A 27269-nucleotide genomic window follows, 5' to 3' on the forward strand; every position below is an offset into this window, starting at 1 on the left:
TTTTCACTATCCGCAAAAACATATTATAGTATTGCAGCCTCCCGACTCTCAGTATTTATCAGGAGCCTTACTTCCCGCTTTCCTACTCTATATATCTTCAAATGAAATGAAGCCCTTGGTATGTGTTTTTGTTTGGGATGTTGGCCTTGCTGATGCAGATTTACAGGGGATGTAATTCCATAATGCGGATGAAGAGGGAATACAGAGCTCGGCACAGTTTGTGGTCATCTCTGTTTCCCCTCTCTGCTCGTATTCCACGCTGTGGGGGAACCCCCGGGTCTCAGGTGTATCGAATTATACACCCTTTTGTTTCATTGATACATCGCTTTTCACTTGACTTGTGGACTTTCCTATTAGACTTGGCACATTTAACATAACCACAGAAAAGCAGACAACAAGAAGCATTTCTGTGGAGCGATGTCAGCTGAACCCTCTTAACTCTAGATGCATGCCACTTGATATCATATCTTACCCTGATGTTTTGTTTTGAAACATTTTAAATTAAGCTGGCAAAGCATTTTCAGGCTCTGCGTTTGTATCTCAACAAACAGCGCTGGGTTTGAGGAAGAATTTGGCATATGAGAAGACTGACTCGGTAATGAAATCTCACTGGGCGCTGCCAGTCTCATAACTCAGCTTTACTGTTCTCCACTCATGACCTGCCTTTTACCACGCAACACACATGCTTTCTGCTGGACTAAAACCTTTTGTGCATATGGTATTTATCTGAGAGCTAGGCCCAGGGAATACTTGTTCTGACTTTAAAAAAAACAAACAGATGAATGTAAAACTAATAACACAATATATGGTATGCATTTGTTATTCTATACTGGTTTCTTATACGACTGTGCATCACGATATATTCCATAAGCATGCCATTCACTATAGCTTTCTACATCTTTATTATAAGACTTTAGTTGTTTCAGTCTGTCCTTAGTTTTATCTGCTTTTCCTATTACGTTTGAACCTGGTGGCATCAGTGTACTTTGAGCAGGGAAGTGGAAAGACTGAACACCTCACTATTGCATAACATCCTCTGACTGGAAAGGAGGTGGTCTTCAATATGCAGAATACATTAAACTTTCCAAGTGCTTCAGGAGGATTTTCCTGCAGAATACAGAAAAAAAAATCACCTTTTTTCTTTTCATACGTCGAGAGCTTAATGTTTCTGACAGCCTCTGAGAATTATGAGGCAAAATCTTGTCTCTTAAAAATGTAATTTGGAACATGCGAAAAGGAAGGTAATTGGTCTTCAAATGTGATTCTGCAGTGTTGCCCTTGCTCTTAAGCTGCATCTTGCCTACCCCCTTACTTTCACTGAACTCTGCAGAGCCTCACCATATTTTTCTTTCTCTTTAGTCTATCACTCTCTTTGAACAGGATGTCCCTCATCTCTGTCATTTCTCTATCTTCCTTCCTCACCCTCACTTAGCCCCGGATCTAGTCCAGACAGCTGACAGACGACTCTGTCGCTGTGGCTCCAGCTTTCTTTTTTTATTCTCTATCTGTTCTCAAGTTGTGATGCACGCACACGTGCACACAGACACTTCCTGTACCGGTCCCTCACCACAGTGCAGTACTTAGTATTTGTCAATGTTTGTTTGGGGACCCTTAGGAGTCTTTTCTGGGGAAAATACTGCTGCATCTTTTCCAAAAGAAAATCGCTTGTGAATAAGGAAAAAGTTTTTCACTTTTCAGTGGTTGCTTTTTCAAGCCCAATTGAAACAGGAAGGCAGGTTAGACTTTAGGGATCACACTTTCCTCCCCCTCAATGTGCTGCTGCTACTGTTTCTGCAGTCAGACTGCCCACCACCACCGTTTTTGTGAATGTGTGTGTGCGTGTCTGGTAGACCACTCAGCATGTCTACCGTACAAACACACACACTGACACTCATATTGCACACCCCTCGCTTTGAGTGTGTGTTTTCAGTTTCTGTGTGGGAGAGAGACAGTCGCACGATGTTAGTGATGCAGCGTTTTTATCCTGGAGATGAGGATCGGGTGGCTTGGACAGCGCCGTTGTACTATGGGCATGTTTTGGTAATCAGGGTGAATATTAACATCCTTGCGAACCAACAGATAATTTCCGTATTTTATATATAGACACTGAGGAGACTTTAAGGTTTTTTTGATGCAACATACATTGCAATAGAACAGTAGAACAGTGAGCTAGATGTAGAGTTTGAATCTGTTTCTTAAAATAACTGTTGAACTGCAGCACAAATTAATGCTTTGTTAAACGTTTATAGAGATGGGCAGGGTTCAGCAAATAGTTTGAAATTGGATGCTGGTAAGAATGCTGGCTGTTTTGACATAATGTGTGGGAGTCAGTTATAACGGCCTGATTTGCACGAACTTGAGAAAAAGAGTTCATATTTTTGGATGCGACAATGTTTTCCCATCCTGACTAAACTATAGTCCTCTTTAGGAGATCAGTCCATGTATTCTAACAGTGGTCAGTGTCAGGTTATTGCAGTCTTTTTATAGATGCTCCTCTGCGCTGCACATCACCACTCTCCGCCCACAGTCAACAAAAAGCCTTGGACTCCACCATCAAACTCCGCCAGGCTCAGCTGAATATTTATGCATACACAGAGATGAGGAAAACTACTGCAGCCTCAAATAACCTTCCTCCATGTCATTCATATACAGAGTGACAGGAAACATGGAAAAAAACAGCCCCATCTCTCTCTCTCTCCCACTCGTCTTTGAGGTCGCTCCTCAGGCTCTGCTCTTCTGTTAACGTGACAGTAAATAGAAAAACTACATAAATAGAGAAGTATCATCTCCAGCTGTCATTCACTCTGTTTGGTGTGTTTTAATAAATGACACATTTAAAAGACATGCACCTTCCCTAGTCATTATCATGTGGGCTTTAGTATGCTCATGTGTCCAAGAGCTGGCAGTGTATGGTACAACTTGACGGCAGGCTAACACGCGTATATGTGCCAGTTTGTTAGGTCTGAAACTGAGTTCTATTTCGTATATGGCTTCGCCCTCTAAGGCTATCGCTATTGGGTAATCCACCCGCAAGGTGGGGCCCACCCTCCGGCTTCCTTCCGGTATAAATAGGAAGGAGGTCCGACAATCTGCTCCCTCTTTTCTTCAGCAAACCACGGCAGTTACTGAAGCACAGAACCATTAAACATCATGAGCAACAACTGCGTCCGAAATTGTCCCTCATGTGGCTCAGGATATATCATGAGCTATGACCAGCACGCAATGTGCGAATCCTGCCTGGGGCCAGAGCACGCGGACGCGGGTCTCAGCCAGCAGGTCGCTTGCTCACATTGTGCCCGTCTCCCATCAGCCGACCGGAAGCGAAGAGCGGACGCCCTAGCTGCTGCGGCCGACGAGGACGATTGGCCTGCACACACCTCCATCCATCCCCTGAGCGTGTAGCGGCGGCAGGGGCTCTGGCGTGGCTCGTTGCCATGAAGACCAAAAACACATCTCGAGCACGTGCGCCCGCTCTCAGAGTTTTTCTCAGAGTGGCAGCGCTTGTGTCTGATGGACAGATGGATGAGCAGGCTGATCAGCAGAGGATACGTTCTGCAGTTCGCCTCTTCCCCTCCCCCCACAGTTCAATGGGATACAGGAAACACTCCTGTCCTCCCAGAAGCTATGTCTTGCGCTCCAATCCGAGCTGCTGGAACTCCTGTTGAAAGAGGATATTTCCAGGGTTCCTCAAAGGGAGGAAAATCAGGGGTTTTCACTCCCGTTATTTTTCTAATCCCGAAAAAGACTGGGGGAATGAGACATCCTGGATCTGTCAGTATTCCACATGCTGACGATCAAACAGGTGCTGGAATGTTTTCACCAGGACGACTGGTTCACTTCCACCTGAAGGATGCATACTTCCACATACCCATCATCCCGAAACACAGGAAATTCCTGCGTTTTCTCATTTCAGAGAATTTCAGACCAGACAATCGTCTGCCGTTCGGATATTTCCTCGCTCCTCGCATTTTCGTGTAGAGAAGGCTGCCACCACTACACAGAGGAGGGATGAGAGTGTGGTGTTCTCTGGACGACCTGCTATTTGCTGGCTCGCTCCAGGGAGGAAGTCGCTTTACAGACGGTACATCTCGTATCGCATCTGTCAAAGCCTGGGTTTCATAATAAATTGGAAGAAGAGCTGTCCTCTTCCCTCTCAGACAATCGTTTATCTGGGAGTGGAATTAAACTCAGCCAGCATGAGAGCGCGACTCTCGCGGCAGCGAGGGGAAGAACTGACAGCTCTCCTCCGGCGTGTCACAACCCACACAGCCCTCTCAGTGACGCAGCTGCTCTGCGTTGGCGTCAGCTGGTCACGTGATAATACCCCTGGGTCTCTTCCAACAGGGGGACTCCAGAGGTGGTTCATTCGCTGCAGAAGCCTGCTGTTTTTAATCTATTGGTTTATAAACTGCAGAGCTCGCGGAATTCCTCTGTCCCAGATATGCCTCCTACACACGGTCATAATAACCCACGAGCACCGTTATAACGCCTCGTGTGGACAGCATGCACACACCTCTCATCCCCTGGGTGTGTACGCGCCTCATGATGAGAGACGGAGTGAAATGCAGCGTGTGGAAACTCCCTCGCAGCCCTTTTGCCTCACGGGCAGCGGCGGTGATGGCGTGGCTCGTCACCATGACGACCATTACGGCACATCACAGAGAAGCCTCTCCCCCCTCAGCAGTTCCATGCGATACAAGAAACACTCCTGTCATCCCAGGAACAGTGTCTTGCGTGGTTTTTACTCTACTTTCTAAATCTCGGAAAAAAACGGGGGAGTCGCCCCGTTGCTGTACAATCAATGTGTTGATTCGCACAGACAACAGGCCACGGCTATGGAAGCAGCCTACCTCAATCACCAGGGAGGAGTACGGTCTGCGCAGGCGGCTGCTGTTCTGGGTGCGCACACACGTTGCTCTTATCAGAGCAATGTATATTCCCGGCGAATTGAACAGAGGGGCTCGCAGAGCGCAGCAGCCGTGTTATGCGAGGAGTACGGAGAGTCAGACCTGTGTCACGCGCACTGGCGCCTCAGTGGGATTTGGCTTTGGTGTTACGCGCACTAAGCAAAGCCCCATTTGAACCTTTAGACCAGGTTCCCCTTAAACTGTTGTCAGCCAAAGTAGTATTACTTTTGGGTCTATCAGCGAAAAGGGTGAGTGATTTGTCTGCTCTCTCTGTGGCTCCGTCATGCCTCCGGATCCAAGAAGATGGCAGTTCAGCTGTTTTACGCCCTAACCCGGCTTTTATGCCAAAGGTCATCACAAGCTCTTTTAGAGTCGAGAGTGATCACTTTGGATGGCTTCTTTCCCCCTCCTCACAGGTCGGAGGAAGAAGCCGCGTCTCATCTCCTCTGTCCTGTGCGCGCGCTGTCCTGCTAGTGGCGCGCACGGCTGCCTTGCGCCATTCTCAGCGCCTGTTTGTGCACTATAGAGAGCGCTCGATCGGGCAGCCTCAGTCTGCACAATGGCTGTCACACTGGCTGTGTGAAGCTGTGTCACAGGCTTATGTCTCCTCTGGGGTGGATCTCCCGGGGAATATCAATGCGCACTCCACCAGAGGAATGTCCTCCTCCGCGGCTTTGCACGGAGGAATGTCAGTAGAAGACATTTGCACTGCTGCATCTTGGTTTTCCCCCTGTTCATTTATTCAATTGTATTTGAGGAATGTTTCCCATTCCTCTCTGAAACACCCTGTACGGAGTGTCTTGTCCTTCGTCCCCTCATGGAAAATATTCATGTTATGCTATATTCCAGGGACAGTGATGCGCCATTACGCATGGCACAACAGGCATGGGGTGTTATTGAGCAGGTGTGTCTGTGCTTCTAGTGCCGGGCGGACCCAGTGGGGCGCAGACTACTACTACTACTATCATGCTTCGCCCTTAACCCAATAGCAATAGCCTTAGAGGGCGAAGCCATATACGAAATAGAACTAAGGTTACCTACTGTAACCCCAGCTTCTTTGAGTTAATGGCGTAGCCCTCTAAGTGCTGGGCCCCACTAGCTCTACGAATAGCTGAAGAAAAGTTATTTTGTATGGGAGCAGATTGTCGGGCCTCCTTCCTATTTATACCGGAAGGAAGCCCGAGGGTGGGGCCCACCTTGCGGGTGGGCGTGGACTAGAAGTGTTTCAGTGCTGCGCAGGGGGATTACCCAATAACGATAGCCTTAGAGGGCTACGCCATTTACTCATAGAAGCCGGGTTACAGTAGGTAACATCAGTTCTGAAATGGTAGTTTTCCGTAATCCTATGGATAAACAAACAAACCGAATCCAAAACATAACTAGTTGGATGTGTTAACAAATAGTTACTTTTTAACCGAGGTGGTCTGAACCCACATTTTGGCATTTTTTTGGACTATGGTGAAAGCTAATTGCAGTTTGGTTCACCCTGAAACCTTCAACCCACCTAATCACAATAAGCAAAATACTTTTCGATGTAATTGCTGTCTTCTTTAGTCCTTCCCTGCCCCTTATATCAATGCAAGAAAACCCTCTTCTAGTCCAAACTTGCATGAGTTGACCTTGTGTGAAATATGTAATGGTCTCCGGCTTTTAATACTGAGAAGTATCAGCCTTTACTGCATTCCAGAGACAGTTACTGTACAACTCATTTATGGTATAGCCAGAGACTGAACAAACTTTTATCTAAAGCAAATGCAGATGAAATAATTCATTTCAGCTCTGCATCTACGCATGAGCAGCAGGAACCGCTTCAGTGCTCCGTGTGCATCTACAGACGATGCATTCAAGCACAGCATTCAGTGTAGGTTTTGGCAGCAGTTGCAGCCCAATACACTTTAAATGTAGGTACACACGTTAAACAAATAACCTGATCTTCGTTGGTATTTTTTCTACGTTCAAGAGCCCTAAGTACTTAGACACACTGCTTATCAAATGCTTTAGTGGATAACTCCTCCTTCTCCATTTTTTTTTATGTGAGAGCTTAGTTTAATGATTCATTAATGGGGTATGCAATACGTCAAGCTGATAGTGACTGCAGAACACAGATGAAAGGCCACCCCCATCGAAATGCCGTAAGTGTACCGAATGAGTCATATGGGAACGACTTTGGTGTGGTATGATATTACACCGGACTGTATCTAAATCTAACGCCTGCTTCCTGTATGCATATTACATTTACTTTGTGACTCACTCTTGAGGTGAGCTTGAATCCCTCCAGCTTATTTCCGCCCCCTTAATTATTTCATTTCTTTACCCCCCCATCCCTTCCTCTCTGCTTCATGTCACCGGTCTTCTTCGGTTTCCTACCATTGAAACCCTCCATCTGGTCATTATATGGCGGCATGCCTCCACCTAAAAACTTGTTTTAGTGTATTCCTTCTGTTCTCAATTTCAGTCGCTCTATGCCTCCTATTCATGTCAGGAAATATCTGTTTTTGATGTAGTAATGTGATCCCAAGCACCATTTATAGAAACATTCCTTATAAAGCAAAAAGAAAACTGATTAGGTTTTATTTCAGAGAGGCATCTAAGATTATGGACTCGATGGCTTTGGATACTGGAGATGTTGCTTGATGCGCATCCTCTGTATCACGATTTTCAACGGGGGGGTGGGGGTGGGTGCTAGTGGAGTATGAAGCCCTCTGCATCGCGAAATGTCAACGGGGGGGGGGGGGGGGCGCGCCCGTGCCTTGCAGCAGGGAGCGCATGAAGCAGTCGTACGGCGTAGTCACGCGTCTTACCAGTTCTTATGCAACTCGCAAATATCTCTCTCTTCTCTCTTTTCTATCTCTCTCTTCTCTCATGTCTCTCTGTCTCTCTCAATGTTGGTGCGCAAATGCGCTTTTTTCAAATGATCTGGTGCTCCTTTTTTGGCGGCGGGTGCGCATGCGCACCTGTGCACCAGTTATGTGCAGCTCTGAGCATGAAAAATAACTAAACAAAGTTCATTAAAGTTGACATGGTTGAACTTTAAATAAATGGCAGACAATTACTTTGAAAGGTTTTGAGACATCCTCCTTTTAATACAACTTTGGTGATTTTACAGCAGACCTGTAAGTTAACCTGACAAACATTAAATATCAAATCCATACATTTCCAATCCAAAAATGTATATTCTAGGGATGCACCGAATATTCGGCCACCGAAAATTATCGGCCGAAAATGGTTAAAAAGGCCCTTTCGGCCGAAATATCACCGAATGTCAGAGAACAGGGTTACGTTGATCATACTCCGCATATTTGTCCGGGTGTTTTGATTTGTGGTGGAGTAATCCCGAAGTGGTGAAAGTCTTTGCAGTTACACCCCCTCGAGAAATGTCAGCTGAACACGTTTTACAAATCGCAATCCGCGCCTCTCTCTCTGATATTTTTAAATATCTCCAAGCGGCAGACATGTTGGCTGTGAGCCAGCCGCGAGCATGGTTGCGTGCCGTGCTTGTCGCCGCGTTTTGATTACGTCATCACAACAACACGTTAGGTTACCAAACTTATAGGTGCATTTGTTGTTGTTGAAGGCCTGGCTGTTACAGTCTTTATTTACACTATTTTGTTGTAGCTCTACTGGCCTAGATGTTTATGCAGTTTTAAAGCACCTTGGCTTTGTTCTGAATGCACTCTGTTTTAGTTATCCTACAGAGAAAATAAAATGCACTTGACTTGGAATTAATGTACTGTATGCATTCAAAAGTGCTGAATAAATGTTTTATGGACCCATAATAGTGATTATTATTTAAGTTACATTTTGCCATAATCATGTCTTTTTCCATAATCAGGTAGCTGAACAACATTGGTAAAAAATGTATACATTATATATATATATATATATATTTATATATATATATTTCTATATATATATTTCTATATATATATATACAGTGCATGACATTAAGGATTTTGGGAGATGGCCCTGTGGGCCATCTAAGCTAATTTACAGATGGCCCTGAGCCCAATAGAGATTGCCCTGAAAAATGCGCATGGACGAAATAACGCACGAAGGGTTTGGGGGGCCTCCTCCTAGAACATTTAGATTTTTGCAGGTCTTAGATGCTGTCTGGTGCATTCTCTAGACTGAATTATAAGATGAACCACCACAATATTACAATTTCAATTGTATTCTTCATTTCACTTGTTTGTGTTTGCTCGCTTGCATGCCCTGCATAGCTATAATAAATACTTAAGTTATTTGTCAAGACACTTTCCATCTGATGAAGGCAAATGCCTTCCCAGATGTAAAAAAGTAGAAAACATTACATGCAGCTATAACTGCCAAAACAAACATTATTTAGGCTATTATGGCCCCTGTTAAAAATGTTTGTAATGTTATCTACTGTAAGTTGGTCGAAGGAATGCCTCCTCATCCAGAAGTTGACCGAGCAGACCCGAGCAGCCGAGTGCATCCGCGAAGTACACACAACGTCAGAATTCCCGTTAGCAAGCAAATCTAAATCTCTTCGGTCAAAATGTCCGGTCAAAATAATTTCCCTTTAGCGCAATACCGCTTCAGTTGCGCCACTTATGTGACAGACAAGAAGAGTATGTGACAGACAAGAGTAGTCCATTCTAATGTCTAACACTTAATGTGGAGAAAGAGATGTGCTGTGTGGGTTGATTGTGCGTTGATCTGTTGGTAATGCCTCGGGGTTCCGGTAGGCATGTAAACAAATGCATAATGCTGCGCTATACTTTGTAGCCTCACCCGGTTGCATAGCGACACTTATTGTTTAGGTCACGGTGTCTTTTAATAAGCAGGTAGTCATATCATTAGCTAGAACTAGCTAGATCTGATCGATATGGACATAAACGCGAGTGAAGTCTAATCTGACGGGACAGAGAGATCTTTGCTGCTGACGAGTCGACACGCAGCTCTGCATGATCACATGCAGCGGTGAGCGGACAAAACACACACTTCAGGTTAGAATATCACACGTAGCTATTTTAATCACCTCTCAAACTACCTAAACTAGTTATAGATATGTTTAGTTTTACTGTCTGGTCACTCATTAGTGGATCCGCGAGCTGCATGATACTGGTATAATAGATTGCCCGATCGGGCAACCAGCAGGTGAGGCTTCATGGCCCGAGTTAAATACTAGATGGCCCCGGGCCATCGGGCAGCCCTTAATGTCGAGCCCTGATATATATATATTTCTATATATTTCTATTAATCATTTTCGGCCTTTCGGCATTCGGTTTTCGGCCAACTGTTTCCTATTTTCGGTATCGGTTTCGGCCAAGAATTTCCCATTCGGCGCACCCCTAGTATATTCTAGTCTTATCTCTCCTCTGTCGTCTCTTATCGCTTTTCGCCATCCCTGCTTCTCCTCCCTTAGTGTTTCCAATGTTTCCTTAATGTCATCACTATCAAAATTCCCTGCTCCAAATCAACTTCTCCTCTTTCTTCCCTTCCTCTGCTTTCCCATATTTCACTCTTTTTCTCCCCCTCGACTGTCTGCATTCCTCAGATTTGTGGCTCTAGATGGACCTCCCCTCCACCCCTCCTCACATTCCTCCCTCCCTTCTTCTCTATTCCACCCTAGATGCCTCCAGATGAACGTTTTGTCTTTACCTTCTCACCCCTCTCCAACCCAGCCCTCCTCCTCTGTGTAGTGACTACGTTCCACTTCCAGATTCCTGACTCCAGATTGTTGGCGTCTCCTCGGGGAGCAGGGAGGAGGGGGAGTGTCAGCTGTAGACGGCTGGCCTCTCAGATGAATGACATAATTGGCATCCTGAGCATTCACTGGGCTGGAGAAAGGCTGAGGTTGGGAAATGTAGTAATGGCTTTCCAGAGGAAGTGCAATGTAGATTAGATCCCAAGTTTTGCCACACTGCCCAAGTTTGGATACCCATAAACGCTACTTTATACCACACTTTCATTATTGTTCGCAGTGTGTACTCTCCGCTGTAGCATAACGTTGGGCACGTACACACAGTGCACCACGTGCTTGACATTTTCCAACATTATTCTCAGTGAGTGAGTGAGCGGGCCCGCCAGGGAGGCGTGAGGACGGGAAGAGGAAGTGTTTTGTTTAACTGTTGAACAATGCTGTGAATGAGACAGCATGGGGCTGTAGAAAGAGTCATAACAAGGGCGAAGGACATGGGCCAATCTGAATGACTGTCACTAATGAGTCGGGGGATGTCAGCGGCTGTTTTTAAAAAAAACTTTAAAATGAGTCCGTTCCTATAAATCTAAATGTTTTTCTTGTTAAACTCCATTTTTGAGACAAAGACAGATTTTTCTTTCTCCTCAAAACAAAACCTACTGGGACACAGTGATTATTGTGATGGCCTATTTTGTCTAGCGAAGATTGCCTTTTAAATTAAGCAATAGTGTTTGTAAAGGAGGGATGTGTGTGTGCAAAGGAAAGGGGAATCCAATTCTGGCTTTGGGCCTTATGCACATGTCATCACTTGATAACCTGATGTTTATACAATTAGGGGTGTTCCTTCCTTCTATGTGTGACTTTTTAATTGCATTTTTAATCTTCCCAATTTGATAGTGTATTGTTACACATTTCTGTAAGTGAAGTCACCTGAGAACTACCACCTGTCACTGTTGGAATAATGCACTTAAGTGAACTTTAAAATGTTCTAGTTTATGGCCACATGTCTCAAATGCTAGTGACTCACCTTTGACATTTTCCATTCTCTGCTGAGGTGGCAGGTTCCTGTTTCTAAGTAGGGACTGTTAGGCCATTAGACCTTTCTATGCTATTGCATCATTGCAAAAAAGTTATACCTCTGTATTGTTGTGTCAGAAAGTTCTTTGGGAAGAAGTTTTGCCAATCAATAATTTAAGAATAGCAAGAACAGGAGCCTTTTTACCCACCTGGATGATGTAGCCTTAAGCCGGGGTTGTAGCTCCGATACGTTTTTCATGCTTTATAGCCAAAGTCACACTGTCAAATATTTCCCTTTTGAAACAACCCTCAACCACACTGTTGACCATGCTAATATTTGGTAATACTTCACATTTATGAGAGTAGAGTTGTGTCTATTAAAGACCAGCCCAGCAGTAAACAAACACCTTGGCTCATTACAGAGTCACATCCTGAAGTCGACTCCTGGTTTGGCTTTTGCACTCACTGATTAAGACTCAAAATGTGTAACACAAAACTAACTAAACATATTCCTTTGTCACAACCTGTCCTTATATACAGGATATTTGTGAACCAAATATGCACTAAACTAAAGATGAAACAGAAAAGACTGGATCGTAAGAACTCTTCATGACAATATCAGCATCCAAGCTCAGCAACTGGATATGCATGCAGAACGGGTTGGCTTCCTGTCCTTTTAGCGTGGCTCCAGAGAATGAATTGAACAAATGGACCACTAACTGGCTATACTTGACTGCAGGGTTGGCAGTGCACAGTCACACAATCGCTCACTGACCACAAACACTTTGGTCTCGGGTAGAGCGGCCCAGCTCTGTGGTCTGATAATGTGTGCAAGAGGCATGCTGGTGGTTCAGTGTGCTGTACACTGGAAATCACTCCCTATTGTGAGCTTGAATATAGCTCATTTACCTTTTGTCTTGTCATCTCCTTTCTTAGCAAACAAAATATTATTTTCCCACAACAATGAATTTACAGTGCTACGACCTTCAGGCCTTCTGATCATGCTTTGTCCTCTCTCACTTGACCCCCCTTCATGCATTTTAACACCTACATCCATCTAGAAAATCAAAAATACTATAATTATTTTCTTATAATTAAAAAAAGTAAAATAATATTAATCTTATTATAAAAAAAAATGATCTGTTTTTTTACTCATTTCAGAGCATTCTTTTTTATTTAAATGTCAATAATGGCTCCTTGAAAAAATGACAGATTAATTCAACTTTTATTATATGACTAAATGTGAGTTGGAACAGCATTTATAGCAAATATGTTCTTGTTTTCTTTTTAAATATCAATCTTAATGACCTGTTTTCTCAAACTGGAATGCTGTTTATAAAAAGAGCCCCCTTTTTCGGGTTTAAATGAGTTGAACACCGTCTACGCTTTTCCTCAACGGCCAGAGTGAGGCGTTTGCAAACGGTGATTCCCCTGAGAAAACAATGCTCCTGACTGTTTACCTCTCAGCCTTTGACCAGAACTAATGCTAACCCTTAGGTTAACTTTTTGTAGTCAGACAGACGGAGATGATACAAAGCGCCTAAAAGCTGTTTGCCAGCTGCCCTTAAACAACAAATGAAGAACAAGAAGAAACACAACAACAAAACGAACAAAATAAAAGAAGAAGAAAAGTTAATATGGCGATTTCAGATAACACACAGGAGCTACAATCCACCTTCTTCTTTTAAATCAGCTGTGTGGGAACATTTCGGATTCCCTGTGGACTACAATAACGATGAAGTGTGCAAGTGGTGGATCGGACGAGGACGGTGTGTCGGCGTTGTTCGATAGTGGTGTGGTATGCTAATGGCAACACACGCCAAACATGCTAAATCATATCAGAAGACATCACCCAGATTTGCCAATCACGGAGCCCGGCAAAAGACAACAGCAGTTCAACAACTTATCCCCGCTGTTTTTAATAAACCAATAGACATGAAAGCCGTGAGACCAAAATAAATAACGGAAGCTTTTGGCATATGTTTTTCAACGACTATGCACTCTTGAAACACTTTCTTATTATTTATGATGTAATATTTTCAAGACATTCTTTTTAGTTTTACAGCTTGATGAAACCTTTTTGTTTGACATCAACCCGTACCGAACCGTGACCCCCAAACTGAGGTACGAACCGAACCGTTACACCCCTATAGGGAAGTAAAGTAAATGAAGCCCACTCATGCACATGTAAAGCCACAACACATTTGAAGTTGGTCAGATACAGTATAAAGACGGAGGGAAGTGACACAGATGTCATGACGGTGACTGTCACTGGAGAGCTGGTGAAATGGTAAAAGTTATTCTGTTAATATGTGATGTCCTTATCTTAGGGTAAATTATTATTTCATCCATTCACAGGGAATCAGAATAAAGGATGGTCTCATTGGGACAAGACTAGCATTAGGGTCTATTAATACATGAAGGTTATTACATATTTGAAAAACATTTCACTATTAGTTAATTGAAATACCAAATGATATTACACACAATAAAAAGTAATTGAGAAATTATAAATTGGAAACACTCAATTCCAAACTTAAAGGTGTGTGCTTTAAATGGTATAAAACACCAGTTCCCCTGGGGATGGGAAGCTATAGCCGACCTCTGGAGCCGACAACATAATGTGTCTGGGTCAACGACAGGCCACGGTCTGTCTGCTCCTCCTCTCAGCAAGCAGACAGTGGTAAAGGCATTATCTCAGCATGCTGCTTGCTCAGATGGATAGGCTCGCTTTAGTGGGACTGTTCCTTTTGATTTATGACTTGTTTCAGACACCTACACATGGTCCCAAACAGCAGCTGTATCAGGTCCTTTTAATAAACAAAGGAGCATAGTTTAGTCTTTTAGTCTAGACCTTTAATTCCAGCTTGGTTTAACACCAGAGCAACTTTGGGTGGTCAAATTACTAAAGCAGTAATAATAATAATAAGTGCAACATTTAAAGAAAGCTATTAAACGTGTTCTTGTGTTTTTAGAAGATAATACAAATATTGAAATAAAATGGAAATCTGATAGACAGCGGTTGGAAGGTGTCACATCCACACAGATCGGAAGAGAATATCATATGACTTTGTCAAAGCTGGTAAAGGTGCAGCTAATTGTAATTACTTTGTATACTGCAGGGTAGCTTGTGTTTCATCTTGCTTTAGTAAAGTTACAGGAATGGCCACCCACCTGGCAATGATCTTAACCTGGTTGGAAGATCAGCTACATTAGCTAATGTCATGAATAACTTAGTTGTGAGTCCATCAAACAGTAATCATAAACACAGGTTTGCTCATAAGGGCATGACTCAGCTCTGCCCTTCTTTTTAAACCATTCTATGGTTAAAATGTGTCGATACAAAAGGCTGAGAATGAATTGTAGGCCTTTTAGTATAGTAGACATCAGAAGAAGTATTTGCAGAATCCCCACCATTAATATAAAAGTGTCCTTTGGCACAGTTATCACCTGCTTAGCTGTTTACAGGACAGTGGTTCAGCCAGGCCTATTGTCTGTCTTACTGTTGAAATGAGGGTTTGTGATGGGGTTGATGGTCCACACTGAGACGGCTTGACCCCCAGGGCTTCCTGATCGTTGATCCGAGTTGAACTAGCTTTCCATGTTAGGATCTGAATGAGTCTGGTCACCATGCTCACTTGGCAAGCCTGCTGGATCACAGGAGGCTGGGATCAGCTGTGATTCCTTATTGATTCCTGGTTTCACAATGGAAGATTCTTCCTAAACCCAGATAAGATTATCCACGTATTTAGGCATGTTTATCTAAACCCTTGTTGAGCTTCTCTGAACTGATATTCAAATATGTTGAGGTATTGGCTACAATCAATCAAATAGAGGTTTTCTAAACATTCCTCAGGCCGTCTTTGCTTTCAAAATATACTGACTTTCTTTAACTTTTCTACTCTTTTGTAATTTAAGTAATTTGTAGTGTTGGCAGTGTTTTTTAAATTGTGACTGCTAAATTGCTGGAAGATTAAAAGAGACTTTTTGACAAAAAGCAAAGGGGCCTTTTATATAATAGGCTACTCCAGATTTTAGGAGTTACATTTTCATCAGCCCATTTATAATGCAGCTCTCTAATGTAAAGACCACTTAACGCTAACACGCTAATGCACTCACACTTCCATATGGCTTAACCTTACTGCTCATGGTACTCGCAGTACCCTGGTAATTTTATCTCTGATAACTTTGGCTCTGGTTGTCATTATTGCTCCGTTGTCTAATGTATGCCGCCTTTAAAGCCATGCGTCACTTTCATCAGTAGCAGCAGTCTGCTGTTGGTGCAGCTGTGTGTGCCGAGAGGCCATGGGTGACAATGAGACAGGCTTTCCCCTCTGTGGCAATTGTGTCTGAGACTGTGGAGCAGAGTGCAGGTTAATCCCTTAATCTTCATTAGCATAGTTTGGTAACTAGAGAGCCAAGTCTGTATTATTGCTCAGCAGACTCAGTTTAACCTAATAGCTACTTACCAGTATTGCTTCTTAAGCAGTCCTGAGCACCCACAACAAACCCAGTGACACAAGCTTTGGGAAAATCTAAAAAGGAGTTATAACAAGCTATTGATTTCATATACCAGTTTTGAAGTAGTTTAGTAGCCGGGAATAAATCAGCAATGCTAATGTTTTATGAGGAAGGAAAGCTTGTGACACGTTTGTTGGACCTCAAGGGTATGGCAAGCCGATTTAGCTTTTATTAATTTCTGGAGGATATCAAAAAATAAATTCTTACTAGTAAGAATGCGAAAACTTGATCTTTTTAGTTGTAATGTGTATTCTTGATATCAGAAATGCAATTTTAACTTGTGAGATTTGCATCGTTTTTCTCATTAATTTCAAGGGGAGTAGGAACTAGTTCAAATGCTAATTTCTGATATCAGTAATTCCATTGTTGATATCAGAAATACAATTTGAACTTGTTCAAAATCCTTTTTTGATATCAGGAATTCAATTGTTACTAGTTATAATTCAATTTTTATTTATAACTAGTTACAATTGAATTCCTGATATCAAAAAAGGATTTTGAACTAGTTCAAATTGTATTTCTGATATCAGAAATTGGCATTTCGACTAGTTGAAATATAATTCTTGATATCAGAAATTGGTATTTTTACTAGTTCAAATGTAATTGTAACTAGTAACAAATGAATTACTGATGTCAGAAACTGGTGAACTAGTTCAAATTCCTACTCCCATTGAAATGAATGAGAAAAACTATGCAAATCTCACTAGTTACAATTGAATTTCTGATATCAAGAATTTGCATTCTAACAAGTTAAAATTAAATTTTTGATATCAGAAATAAACATTATTACTAGTAAGAATTGCATTTTTGATATCAAGAATTGATATGAATAAAAGCTAAATCGGCTTTCCATACAAGGGTACACACAATCTATTTTGTTAAAATGAAATGTGAACATAACTTCAGTTTTCAAGAAATCTCCTCAGGGCCTCTTTTTTAAATAACATTTCAAAACCGACAGATAGGATTATGCTTGTGCTTAACATCTGCTGCACAAAGTGTAGAGAATCTGCTCATATATTCACAGAAAGGGTTATGTGGACCCATTTTCACTTTGGGGGCTGCTTTTTGAGTCGGACTCTCTGTCCACAAATGTTCTGCCAAGATGTCAGGCCTCTGTCCATCCTGTTTTTCTCGTGTCTGCCGACAACACAGTGTCCGTTTGTCCAACAAGAGGCTTTTCTTGCTGTCTCGGATTTGGCCTGCACCCAGACTGTCGGCTTTGGCGGTGTAATTTCCCCTGACAAGCTGATGGTTAGTGTTCATCCAGTTGGCCCGCTCGGTGTCATTTGGTTTGTGTTGAGTCTTTTCCCATGTTGTGATTCTGTCTGAATTGTCTTGACTGTGTCATTTTGGTCACCATCAAGATCTCCACATTGAATGGGTGTAATGCTAGGTTGTTTTCCTCTGCCTGTCCGTGTTTTTTTCTGAAGTGCTGCTTGTTTCTGAATCATGGCAGGTTCACATGCTTTAACATGATCTAAAGTGTAACCCATTGACATGATTCCTCCAGGGTCTGAATGTAACTAAGCCCGTATAAAAAGAAATGGTCAAAAAAAAACACCAGCGTTCTGACCGTCTGTTAGATAACTGCAAAAGGATTCTGTCTTTTGAGCACTAAGTATAGACTGTGTTTCTTATTTTCTAAATGTGGCTAGTGCGTGCATAGTTGGCTGCTTTAAATAATGCAGACAGCATACAATAGCACTCTCACTACAGGCTTTGCATTATGTTGTAGATGTTGGACAATATTCCCTTTTGGAAGCCTTTTACATGTCTGGTTTTCAGAAAAGATCCCATTTAGTATTGGGTATGTCGGTGCCTTTTTTTAAACATCTAATCTTGTGATATTTCCACTGGCTTGTGGCTGTATTAGGAAATGGCAGAAAAAGTGACGTGGCAGAAAGTAATACCAAGAAGATGAAAAGCAGAAAAATATGTGATATGTGTTTTTACCTCGTATTTTCAGACTAATGCCTTTTTTATATCTCATTAAGCTTCCTGGGCACCGCAAAAGGTCTGATCAACAACATGTTGAAGTTGCTCTTTGCGCAGAGACTAAGGTTTTGATACGGTTGGAAAGAAAGGGGTCACCTGAGAGGGGGTCACCTGTACCTGTGTTGAGATGGAGAAGTGCCTTCCCTTTGGCCAGGAATAGAAATAATTGAGTTTATAAAATGGATAGCTGGCTGGAAGCACTTGACGTTTAGTCTCTTTGCTCAAAGTTAAGCAGCACATTGACACAGAACTGATAAGGATCCTGGTCTGTCAGCATGTTATGGTTATTTTTACTTTATTTTAAAGTTCTCTAATATTTTTAACCTTTATCGTGTTAGTTTTCTCGGCCCTTGCTCTCTTAATCGTTTCTGCTTGGCCTGCTTTGTCTCGCTCTATAATTGTCAGATAATTGTCTACCCAGCTCCAAGGGGGGAAGACACAGCAGGCAAGCCCAGACTTTCTGTCCCACCTTCTCTGTCTCTTTTGAAAGCTATTGTATGTTGTCTGTGATGCAAACCCCCAGGGAGTTGCCTCAGACAGAAATGAGTGCTTGTCTACTCAATATTTCACAAGGAGACACTCTTAAGTCTTGCCTGTGACGGGATAGTGAGGATGGACAAACCAATATGTCGGCAAAAAAGACAGCAGCAATTATTCAAAGAAAAATATGTCAAGTTTTACAGCTAAGAGAAATGTTGATAAATAATGAAATCATTGAGTAAGATGGTCTTTTTTCAAAAAATATTATCAGAGAAAAGCCCAAGGAAGATGTTTCCCAAAATGTACGCATTACATATGTGCTTTAAAAATAATATGAATAGAACAATATCGTTGACAGATTGTGTACTCGCTTGTGCTGTGACAATGTTCTGAGGCTCAATTATGCCATTGAATTATACCATTGAAAGCTGACGTTGTATATTTGGTGACAGACAAGTTTTACGTTCGTGTTTCCTATAATATCTCATATTTATTTCCTAATGTGTGCCCAACTCATTGACATTAACACATTTCTGTATTGTTTTTTCTTCCAGTCCTGTGTGCAAAGAACCTGGCAAAGAAAGACTTCTTCCGTGAGTAAAGCCTATTTTTAAATGTTGCTATTTCTGTTTCATGGCCTCCCTTGTGCATTAGAATAGGCTTTGTCAGCAGTGGCAGCTTGTTGGCTTTTGAAGCGGGGCTGTAAATGAAGTCTTTCAGGAGCTGTGTGTCTGTCATAAACACCACGAGCTAGGCATGCACAGAGACCCACTGCTAACCTCACTTCTAGTAATATGTATCTGATCCACTGGTTCTAAAGCACTAGACTTCATTTAAAAAAAAATGAAGCTATCATTAAACCAGACATAAATCATATCTTAAAGGTCACCTACATGTATTATGCAAAATACACTATTTCATGAACGTGTCTCCTCTGTGTAAAGAGATTCTGAAAGTTTCAGGAAAAAATATTCCCTCACTTTTTATCTTAATCCAAAAACCTGTCTGAAAATGAGCTGATCCAATTTTGGCCACTTCATGATGTCATAACGATGTTTTGGCTTGTGTTGTGTAACCATTAGCCAACAACCAACCAAGGTAACCCCTCCCCCCCCCCACCTTATCACCTGATCACTATCACGATCTCTTTGGAATTTCGAGCCAAACACTTCAGAGAAATGTTTTGTATATAACTGAGGCCATCATGTACTGTATATGTAAAACAGTATAATAGGGGACCTTTCATTTTAATAACATTAGAAGAAATGCACAATTTAGCATTGTTACATGGCATGTCAATACAAGCTAACATTGTAATGAAGGAAATAAGAAAACTGAAATCTGTTGGCATGGTGTTCAAATACATCCTGACTAGCTAAGAAGAAACTAGTTTTAAGTGTTACACCATCAAAGTGAGCTGTAACTGACTGAATAAAACACACCGGTGCTAAGTACACATGCATACATTAACAGCTGATAGTTGGAGGTTATCCGAGGGAGGAAGGTTCCTGTCTGACTTCTGTTTGCTGATAGTTAAACATTTGCTTCAGGCCATTTCGTCAGCCTCTGGTTGGTTGATCAGGACAAGGTCATCCTCTAGCATTAATGTAAAACGAGACATACTATTTAGTTTCAGTGATGAGTCATTTAGCACAATAGAATAACTCTCGAGCAACCCACATTTTTAGCTTGATTGCTGGTCATAGTAAAAGCACTTTATTGCCGCAATAACGGGTTATTTAGCTCATAGTTTGGTTCTCCTTTAACCTGGAAGTCATGCATACAGACAATAGACAAGTTCCTTTTTGTCTAATATGCACACATGCATACAAACAAACAAACAAACACATAACTACAAAGAGGGTAGTCCCACTAAAGCATAAGGGTGACTGAACAGGTTTGACTTGCATTAAGTATCAGTGCCCACAGGTAAACACACTTACCGGCATGCACAGTCACACAGCCAACAATAGATAAAGGCAGCTGGGAGAATCCATTATCAGATTCCTATTCAAGAAGTTGATGTAAAAGACTAGCAGCTTAAAAAGTTAAAAAAAACATCCTAGAGGGGCCATTTAGCTCAGAGAGCAGTCAATAATAGTACAAACTAAAAGAATACAGTAATGAACAATGGCAATTAATTCAATACATTTACTATATTTAGTATTGATTGATACTGTGTCAGTATTCACAAGACTCTCTTTAAAGTCCCAAATCTTCAGAACAATCAGCAATACAAAAATACCCCATAATAAGATTGTGTGCAAAAACGCCATTACGCTATGGAGCTAATTTTCTGCCATAACTCCACAAACTAAACAGGTTTTACAAATGCCTCATGATTCACTAACAAACACAATGTGGTTTGCAAATACAAAACACATCTACAAACTGATGCATTTAGTTTTGCAAAGAAAAAATGCATCTATCAAATAAACACATAACATTTTTCTAAAAGTACACAACTTTTTTTTTTTTTACAACTGCAACACTTTTTTTTTTTACAAGTGCGACACTTTTTTTCACAAGTACAAAACTTTTTTTCACAAGTACAAAACTTGTTATTCTCACGGCGGAATATTAATATATATAGAAATAATATAAGTGAGAAATTAATTTAACTTCTGTTAGACAGCTATCGTACTGAATAAATATTTACTGTGAATGTATGCAAAAATGTATTGCATATGGCTGTCTAACAGAAGTTAAATTCATTTCTCACTTATTCTGACAGTGTACTTAACCCCAAATACAAGAACCCAATAAAAAGAGTTGTTAAGTAATAGTGAAGTCACGTTATAATAACAATAACGCATCTCTCTCGAGTTTCCTTTTTGAGCTTTGCCAAAAGCCACTGTGTCAAGTGTCCTACTTGGGTTGCCATATGTAGTTGTCAAATATGGCGGACCATCTCGCACATGCGCACTGCAGATAGGGCAGGGCTGCAGATCGGGTAGTGACAAGCACAGCCATGGTGGAATATTACTGCCAAAAGTCACATGACTTTTGGCAGTAATATTCCACCGTGAGAAGAAAAAGTTTTGTAGTTGTAAAAAAAAAGTGTTTCTGAATTTGTCTCTGAAAAATGATTTATTAGAAAAATGGTATGTGTTTATTTGATAGATACGTTTTTTCTTTGCAAAACTAAATGCATCAGTTTGTAGATGGTGTTTTGTATTTGCAAACCACATTGGGTTTGTTAGTGAATCATGAGGCATTTGTAAAACCTGTTTAGTTTGTTTGTGGATTTATGGCAGAAAATTAGCTCCATACTACGCTTAACACGACTTATGTTGTCTATGTTTGCTTTAGGGTGGATATGAATGATAGATGATTGAGGAGAATCTCTTCAAATGTAAAAAGGGTGCTGACAAACTTCAACAGACCCCCTTTTCGAGCAAAAAGACTAACGAGCACCAAAGATAACCTCAGTCTTCTGTTTGCTGAGTAGAAGTCAGACATAGGGCTCACTGAGGATATTTTAATATTATTTCCTTGCCTTTTCTCTTTTTTAATTGTAACCATTCCAAACATGTCTGTATGTCATCTGCATGTTTAATCCTCATTTGACTTTAAAACACTGATTTCATCCCTTAGATTTCCCCAATGAGAGCTTTATTGGGGAAATTACTATTTTCTTACATTTGTTAAATGAAACCTTTTCACTTGCCTCTACAGGGTTACCAGATCCATTTGCTAAAGTGGTGGTGGACGGCTCTGGACAATGTCACTCAACAGATACTGTGAGAAATACGCTGGACCCAAAGTGGAATCAACATTATGATCTGTAAGTTAATAACAATGCGGCGGTGTGTCATGTTGTATCACTTATTAAAGATAAAAAACAAATGCAGTGTGTGGCAGTGTGAGAAAACGTTTTTAGAGAGTACTTGTCCATGGACAATTGAGTTTGGCAATTTACTTGTCCGAATACATTTTTCACTTGTCCAGAATGGACACAAATTGGGGCCACTGGAATCTTCTTCTTCGCCATCGTATTTGACATTTTCCCACGGTTTTTACGACACCGCTAACGTAAGTGAGCGGTAAGATTTTACTGCATCACACATAGGGTTGGGTATCGTTTGGATTTTAACGATTCCGGATCTGCTTTTCGATTCCAGTTATTTTCGGTTCTCGATTCCGGTTTTTGAGAGGGTAAAAATAAGTCCCATGGCTAACTGTGAGAAAAATATATTTATGAAAACATTAAGTCAAATCTGTATTCCTATTTACAAATCACTTCATACTGTTTAATCTATTACGGTTATTGAATACAATTATATAAAACTAATCTCTGCATTGTTTAGTTAGTTCTAAGTGGTGCAGTTTGAGAATGTACAATTGGCCCAGTCTCCTCTGATGTTACACTGCAACCTGCCTGTGAGACAGGGTCCAACCACACATGTCCAACACATAGGCCTAATAATAATAATAATACATTATATTTATAGCCTATAGGCCTAGCACTTTTTTTAAAACTCAAAGACGCTTACACATGTCCTGCAATACACATGCTGCAGCTGCCCAGCTGCTCAATGTTTGTAAAAGTAAATAAATAGTATTTTCATTTCAATAATGTACTTTCTATACCCTGCTTCATAAACAATACTGACATCCCTTGTTCCTCCGAGTCTGGGGGGTCCGGGGATGTGAGGACAGCGCGAGGACACAGGGAGGCTGCTTCACTTCATAAAGGAAATGGCGGTCAATATTAACAAGACAGGAGCTAAAACGTTTAATAACCTTCATTACGTGTTAGAGAAAGAACATAAGAAAGTTTGACAAAGATGAGGCTGTTAAACGGGCAGCGGATCCGCTGTGTGTAGAAAGAGAGAGAGAGAGAGAGACGCTGAGCTGCACCATGCAGCGATCAGCTGATACGGAGCATAGAGAGAGAGAGCTGCGGTCCGCTGGGCTCTGCCTTGCTTCCTGTCCTCACAACTCTTATCAATCCCGGGACCGGACAATTGTTATTTCTTGTTCCTACTCGGAACCGAGTTTTGCTTCCCAACCCTGCCACTGTGCTACACTTCCCGCCCGCGTCGGCCCGTATACACTACAGGCATGAAAAAATCTTGAAGCTGGGCGTGTCTGAAGCTTGGCGATTTTTTGCGAGCAACCAATCACATGAATCTCCCGCTCCCGACATACAAAGCAATAGCAATGTTAAAACGAAGTAAACTGGATATAAACTCTCCAAACAGGCGAAAAAACTATCAGTTTCACCCACTGTCTCTGCCACCTCCCTCCATGCCTGGTTCCTCCTGTTACCGTCGGCACATCTACACTACAGGCATCGAAAAATGCTTTCAACGCTTCGCCCATTCACTTGAATGGGGTGACGTAGAAGATTTTTAATCTTCGCCGAACTGCATTGTGGGGAGCATGGCATGCAAGCATCACGAGCATCTATCGGCATCAAAAGTTGAACAATGTTCAACTTTTGAGGCTCGATGCTTGGCATCAGCCAATCAAATCCCGTTTATGAAAATCCCGCCAGTGCAAGCGCAGCCAATCAAACCGCGTGCAAGCTGGGAGAGCCAGACCGCAGTTCATTTCCTCATATTCCAAACGAGATATTACGGTAGCAAATCACCCGGTTCTTTACGACCAGAACTATTTACCGGGATTCAAACCGGAGGAACCAGGCATGGAGGGAGGTGGCAGAGACAGTGGGTGAAACTGGTAGGTTTTTCGCCTGTTTGGAGAGTTTATATCCAGTTTACTTCGTTTTAACATTGCTATTGCTTTGTATGTCGGGGACGGGAGATTCATGTGATTGGTTGTTGGTCGCGTTGCTCGCAAAAAATCGCCAAGCTTCAGACACGCCCAGCTTCAAGATTTTTTGATGCCTGTAGTGTAGACGGGCCGTAACTGTACAGAAAGCGGCGAGATGCATTTCCTTAGGAATCGACAAGCAGAACCGTAACTAACATTTCTAAACGAACAATGGCGGACACGTACAATTTGCGAATGAGTTCTGCCTTTTGTAAACTGAATTTATCAATAATTTGTCAATAAATCAGGGCGAAAAACGTCACTTGTCCACCGGACAAGTCTATTGAAAGATCTACTTGTCCGATATTGTAAATAACGCGCCCCGAACGGTGGGACGTGTACTTTTTCGCACACTGGACTGTGTGCGTGATGGGGCTGCATAGTTAAATGGGGAGCTGACATTGCAATATAAGAACACTAAGGTGCTCTAGGAGGAGATGCAGGTGATAAGGTGGGCGGGCGTTACATTGCTTGGTATTGGCTAATGGTTACACGAGCCAAAAAATCGTTATGACATCATAAAGTGACCAAGATCTGATCAGCTCATTTTCAGACAGGTTTTTATATACCGTATTTTCCGGACTATAAGTCGCACTTTTTTTCCTAGTTGGCTGGTCCTGCGACTTATAGTCAGGAGCGACGTATATATGTTTTAAATGTCAATTCATGCTGACTGACATGAACCGTCTACAGCCACCAGAGGGCGCTCTAGCTTGTGACAACTATATGCTGCCCCTGTACCACCGAAAAAAATAACATTAACATTAAAAGAAAAGAAAGACTGAACAAAATCGAAATGCCTCCAAAAAGAAAATCGTATGCTGCAGATTACAAACTGCAGGTTGTGAAATATGCATCCGAAAACGGCAATAGAGCAGCAGAGAGAAAGTTTGGAGTCAACGAGAAACTTGTGAGAGACTGGAGAAAAGCAGAGGTTGCTCTTGCCGCCATGAAAAAAACAAAAAAAGCGAATCGCGGGCTGAGGGCGAGATGGCCAGAGCTGGAGGAACGACTATAGTAGATGGGTTTTAGAGCAACGTGCTGCCGGGAGAGGCATGTCAACGGTGCATGTACGTCTCCACGCCCTGGCAGTTGCCAAAGACATGAATATAAACGACTTCAGAGGCGGGCCGTCCTGGTGTTACCGTTTCATGCAACGGAACCGGCTCTCTATCAGAGCACGGACAACTGTATGTCAGAAACTGCCAGCAGATTTTCAGGCCAAGATCGACAGTTTCCGTGAGTTTGTTGCAAAGCAGGTGACTGAACACAACGTGTCACCGGATCACATTATAAACATGGATGAAGTCCCCCTCACGTTTGACATCCCCATGGGCCGAAGTGTCGCAGAGAAAGGGCAGAAAAGTGTGAATATAGTGACAACTGGTCATGAGAAATCACACTTCACCGTGGTGCTTGCATGTTTTGGAGACGGATCGAAATTACCACCGATGGTCATTTTCAAGCGCAAAACCATGCCAAAGACGACTTCCCCCCACAATTGCCGTGGCCGTGAATGAGAAAGGATGGATGGATACAGAAATGATGAATGTTTGGCTTACAAAGTGCTACACTAAGCGTCCCGACGGCTTCTTTAAAACACGCAAAGCCCTGCTTGTGATGGACAGTATGCCGAGCGCACATAACGCAACTGTTCAAAGATAAAATAAAAGCTTGCAACTCCATACCTGTCATCATCCCTGGAGGCTTAACAAAAGTACTCCAGCCACTCGACATCTCCGTGAACCGGAGCTCAAGGCTGTCTTGCGTCGCCTGTGGGAGGAGTGGATGGTGGATGGAGAGCACAGCTTCACGGCAACGGGAAGGATGCGCCATGCAACTTTCCAGCAAGTCCCTTGGATGGATCGACAAAGCATGGACTTCTGTGACAACCGAAACCATACTGTCCGGATTCAGAAAGGCTGGGATAACGGGAAATAATGCTGCGTCTGACGACAGCCCCGCAGAAGAGGAGACAGTGCTTCGTCTTCCTCCGGAGTTGGCGGAGTTGTTCCGCAGCGACACCGAGAATGAAGAATTCAATGGATTCAGTGAAGTGGAATGAGATCGGGAGCTTCGTTAACTTGCTTACCGAGACTTGGCTCGTCGTGTTAATTTAGCCTCTTTTTTTCAGCCTCCCAGCGATGTTCCTTATGCTATTGTGTAGCTGAATAACTGTACATATGTTATGTTAACATACCGGACATTCAGCCTGTTCTGTGTTAAATTAACTGAATAACTGTTTGTGTTAAATTACCGGTAACATACCGGACATTCAGCCTGTTCTGTGTTAAATTAACTGAATAACCGTTTGTGTTAAATTGTTAAGTGTGAAATAAATGTCTGAATAAATGCGAATTCATACTTTTTGACAAGAACTGTCCTACAGCCGTGAGAGTGCGCTCTCGGCTTGTGACAACTATATGCTGCTCCTGTACCACTGAAAAAAACGAAGAAGAGAGCGGACGGTTCTTCCGGGTTAGCTGCTTGTTAGCCATCTGTTGTTAGCCGTCTTGTTAGCTTGTTAGCCGTCTGTTGTTAGCCCGCCGTCTTGTGTCCGGTGCGGCGCAGGGTCCACCCCTACCAGCCCAGCGGCCGAATGCTCAGTGGGTGCGTCCGAGATGCCCCGTCTGTCCCAGCAGTCCTCCGTCGGAGCGCGTCAAGGGGTAGAAGCATGCCACCCTAGCCCGACTCGCAGAGCCAGCCTCCAGGTAGAAGGTATGTGTTGCGTTAACATACCGGACCTGTGTAGTTAATAACTTCCCTTTCCAGTTTACCGTAAATGTCTGTTATTGGCTTGGATTTGAAAATAAATATCTGAATAAATACGACTTATAGTCCGGTGCGACCTATATACGTTTTTTTCCTCTTCACGACGCATTTATTGGCTGATGCGACTT

General features: G+C 42.3%; 1 protein-coding gene across 3 annotated transcripts in view; it reads left to right on the forward strand.

The window, feature by feature from the left end:
* LOC307013550 (E3 ubiquitin-protein ligase SMURF2) overlaps positions 1 to 27269 on the forward strand; it is a 69919-nt gene that overhangs the window by 10722 nt on the left and 31928 nt on the right. For all 3 annotated transcript variants that reach the window (XM_079640953.1, XM_079640954.1, XM_079640955.1), the window contains 2 exons: positions 19143 to 19181; positions 22267 to 22375. In XM_079640953.1, the coding sequence (XP_079497079.1) occupies positions 19143 to 19181; positions 22267 to 22375 (148 nt within the window). The remainder of the gene's footprint in view (positions 1 to 19142; positions 19182 to 22266; positions 22376 to 27269) is intronic.

Source organism: Notothenia rossii (genome assembly GCF_949606895.1).
Source record: "Notothenia rossii genome assembly, chromosome: 1".
Lineage (NCBI taxonomy): Eukaryota > Metazoa > Chordata > Actinopteri > Perciformes > Nototheniidae > Notothenia > Notothenia rossii.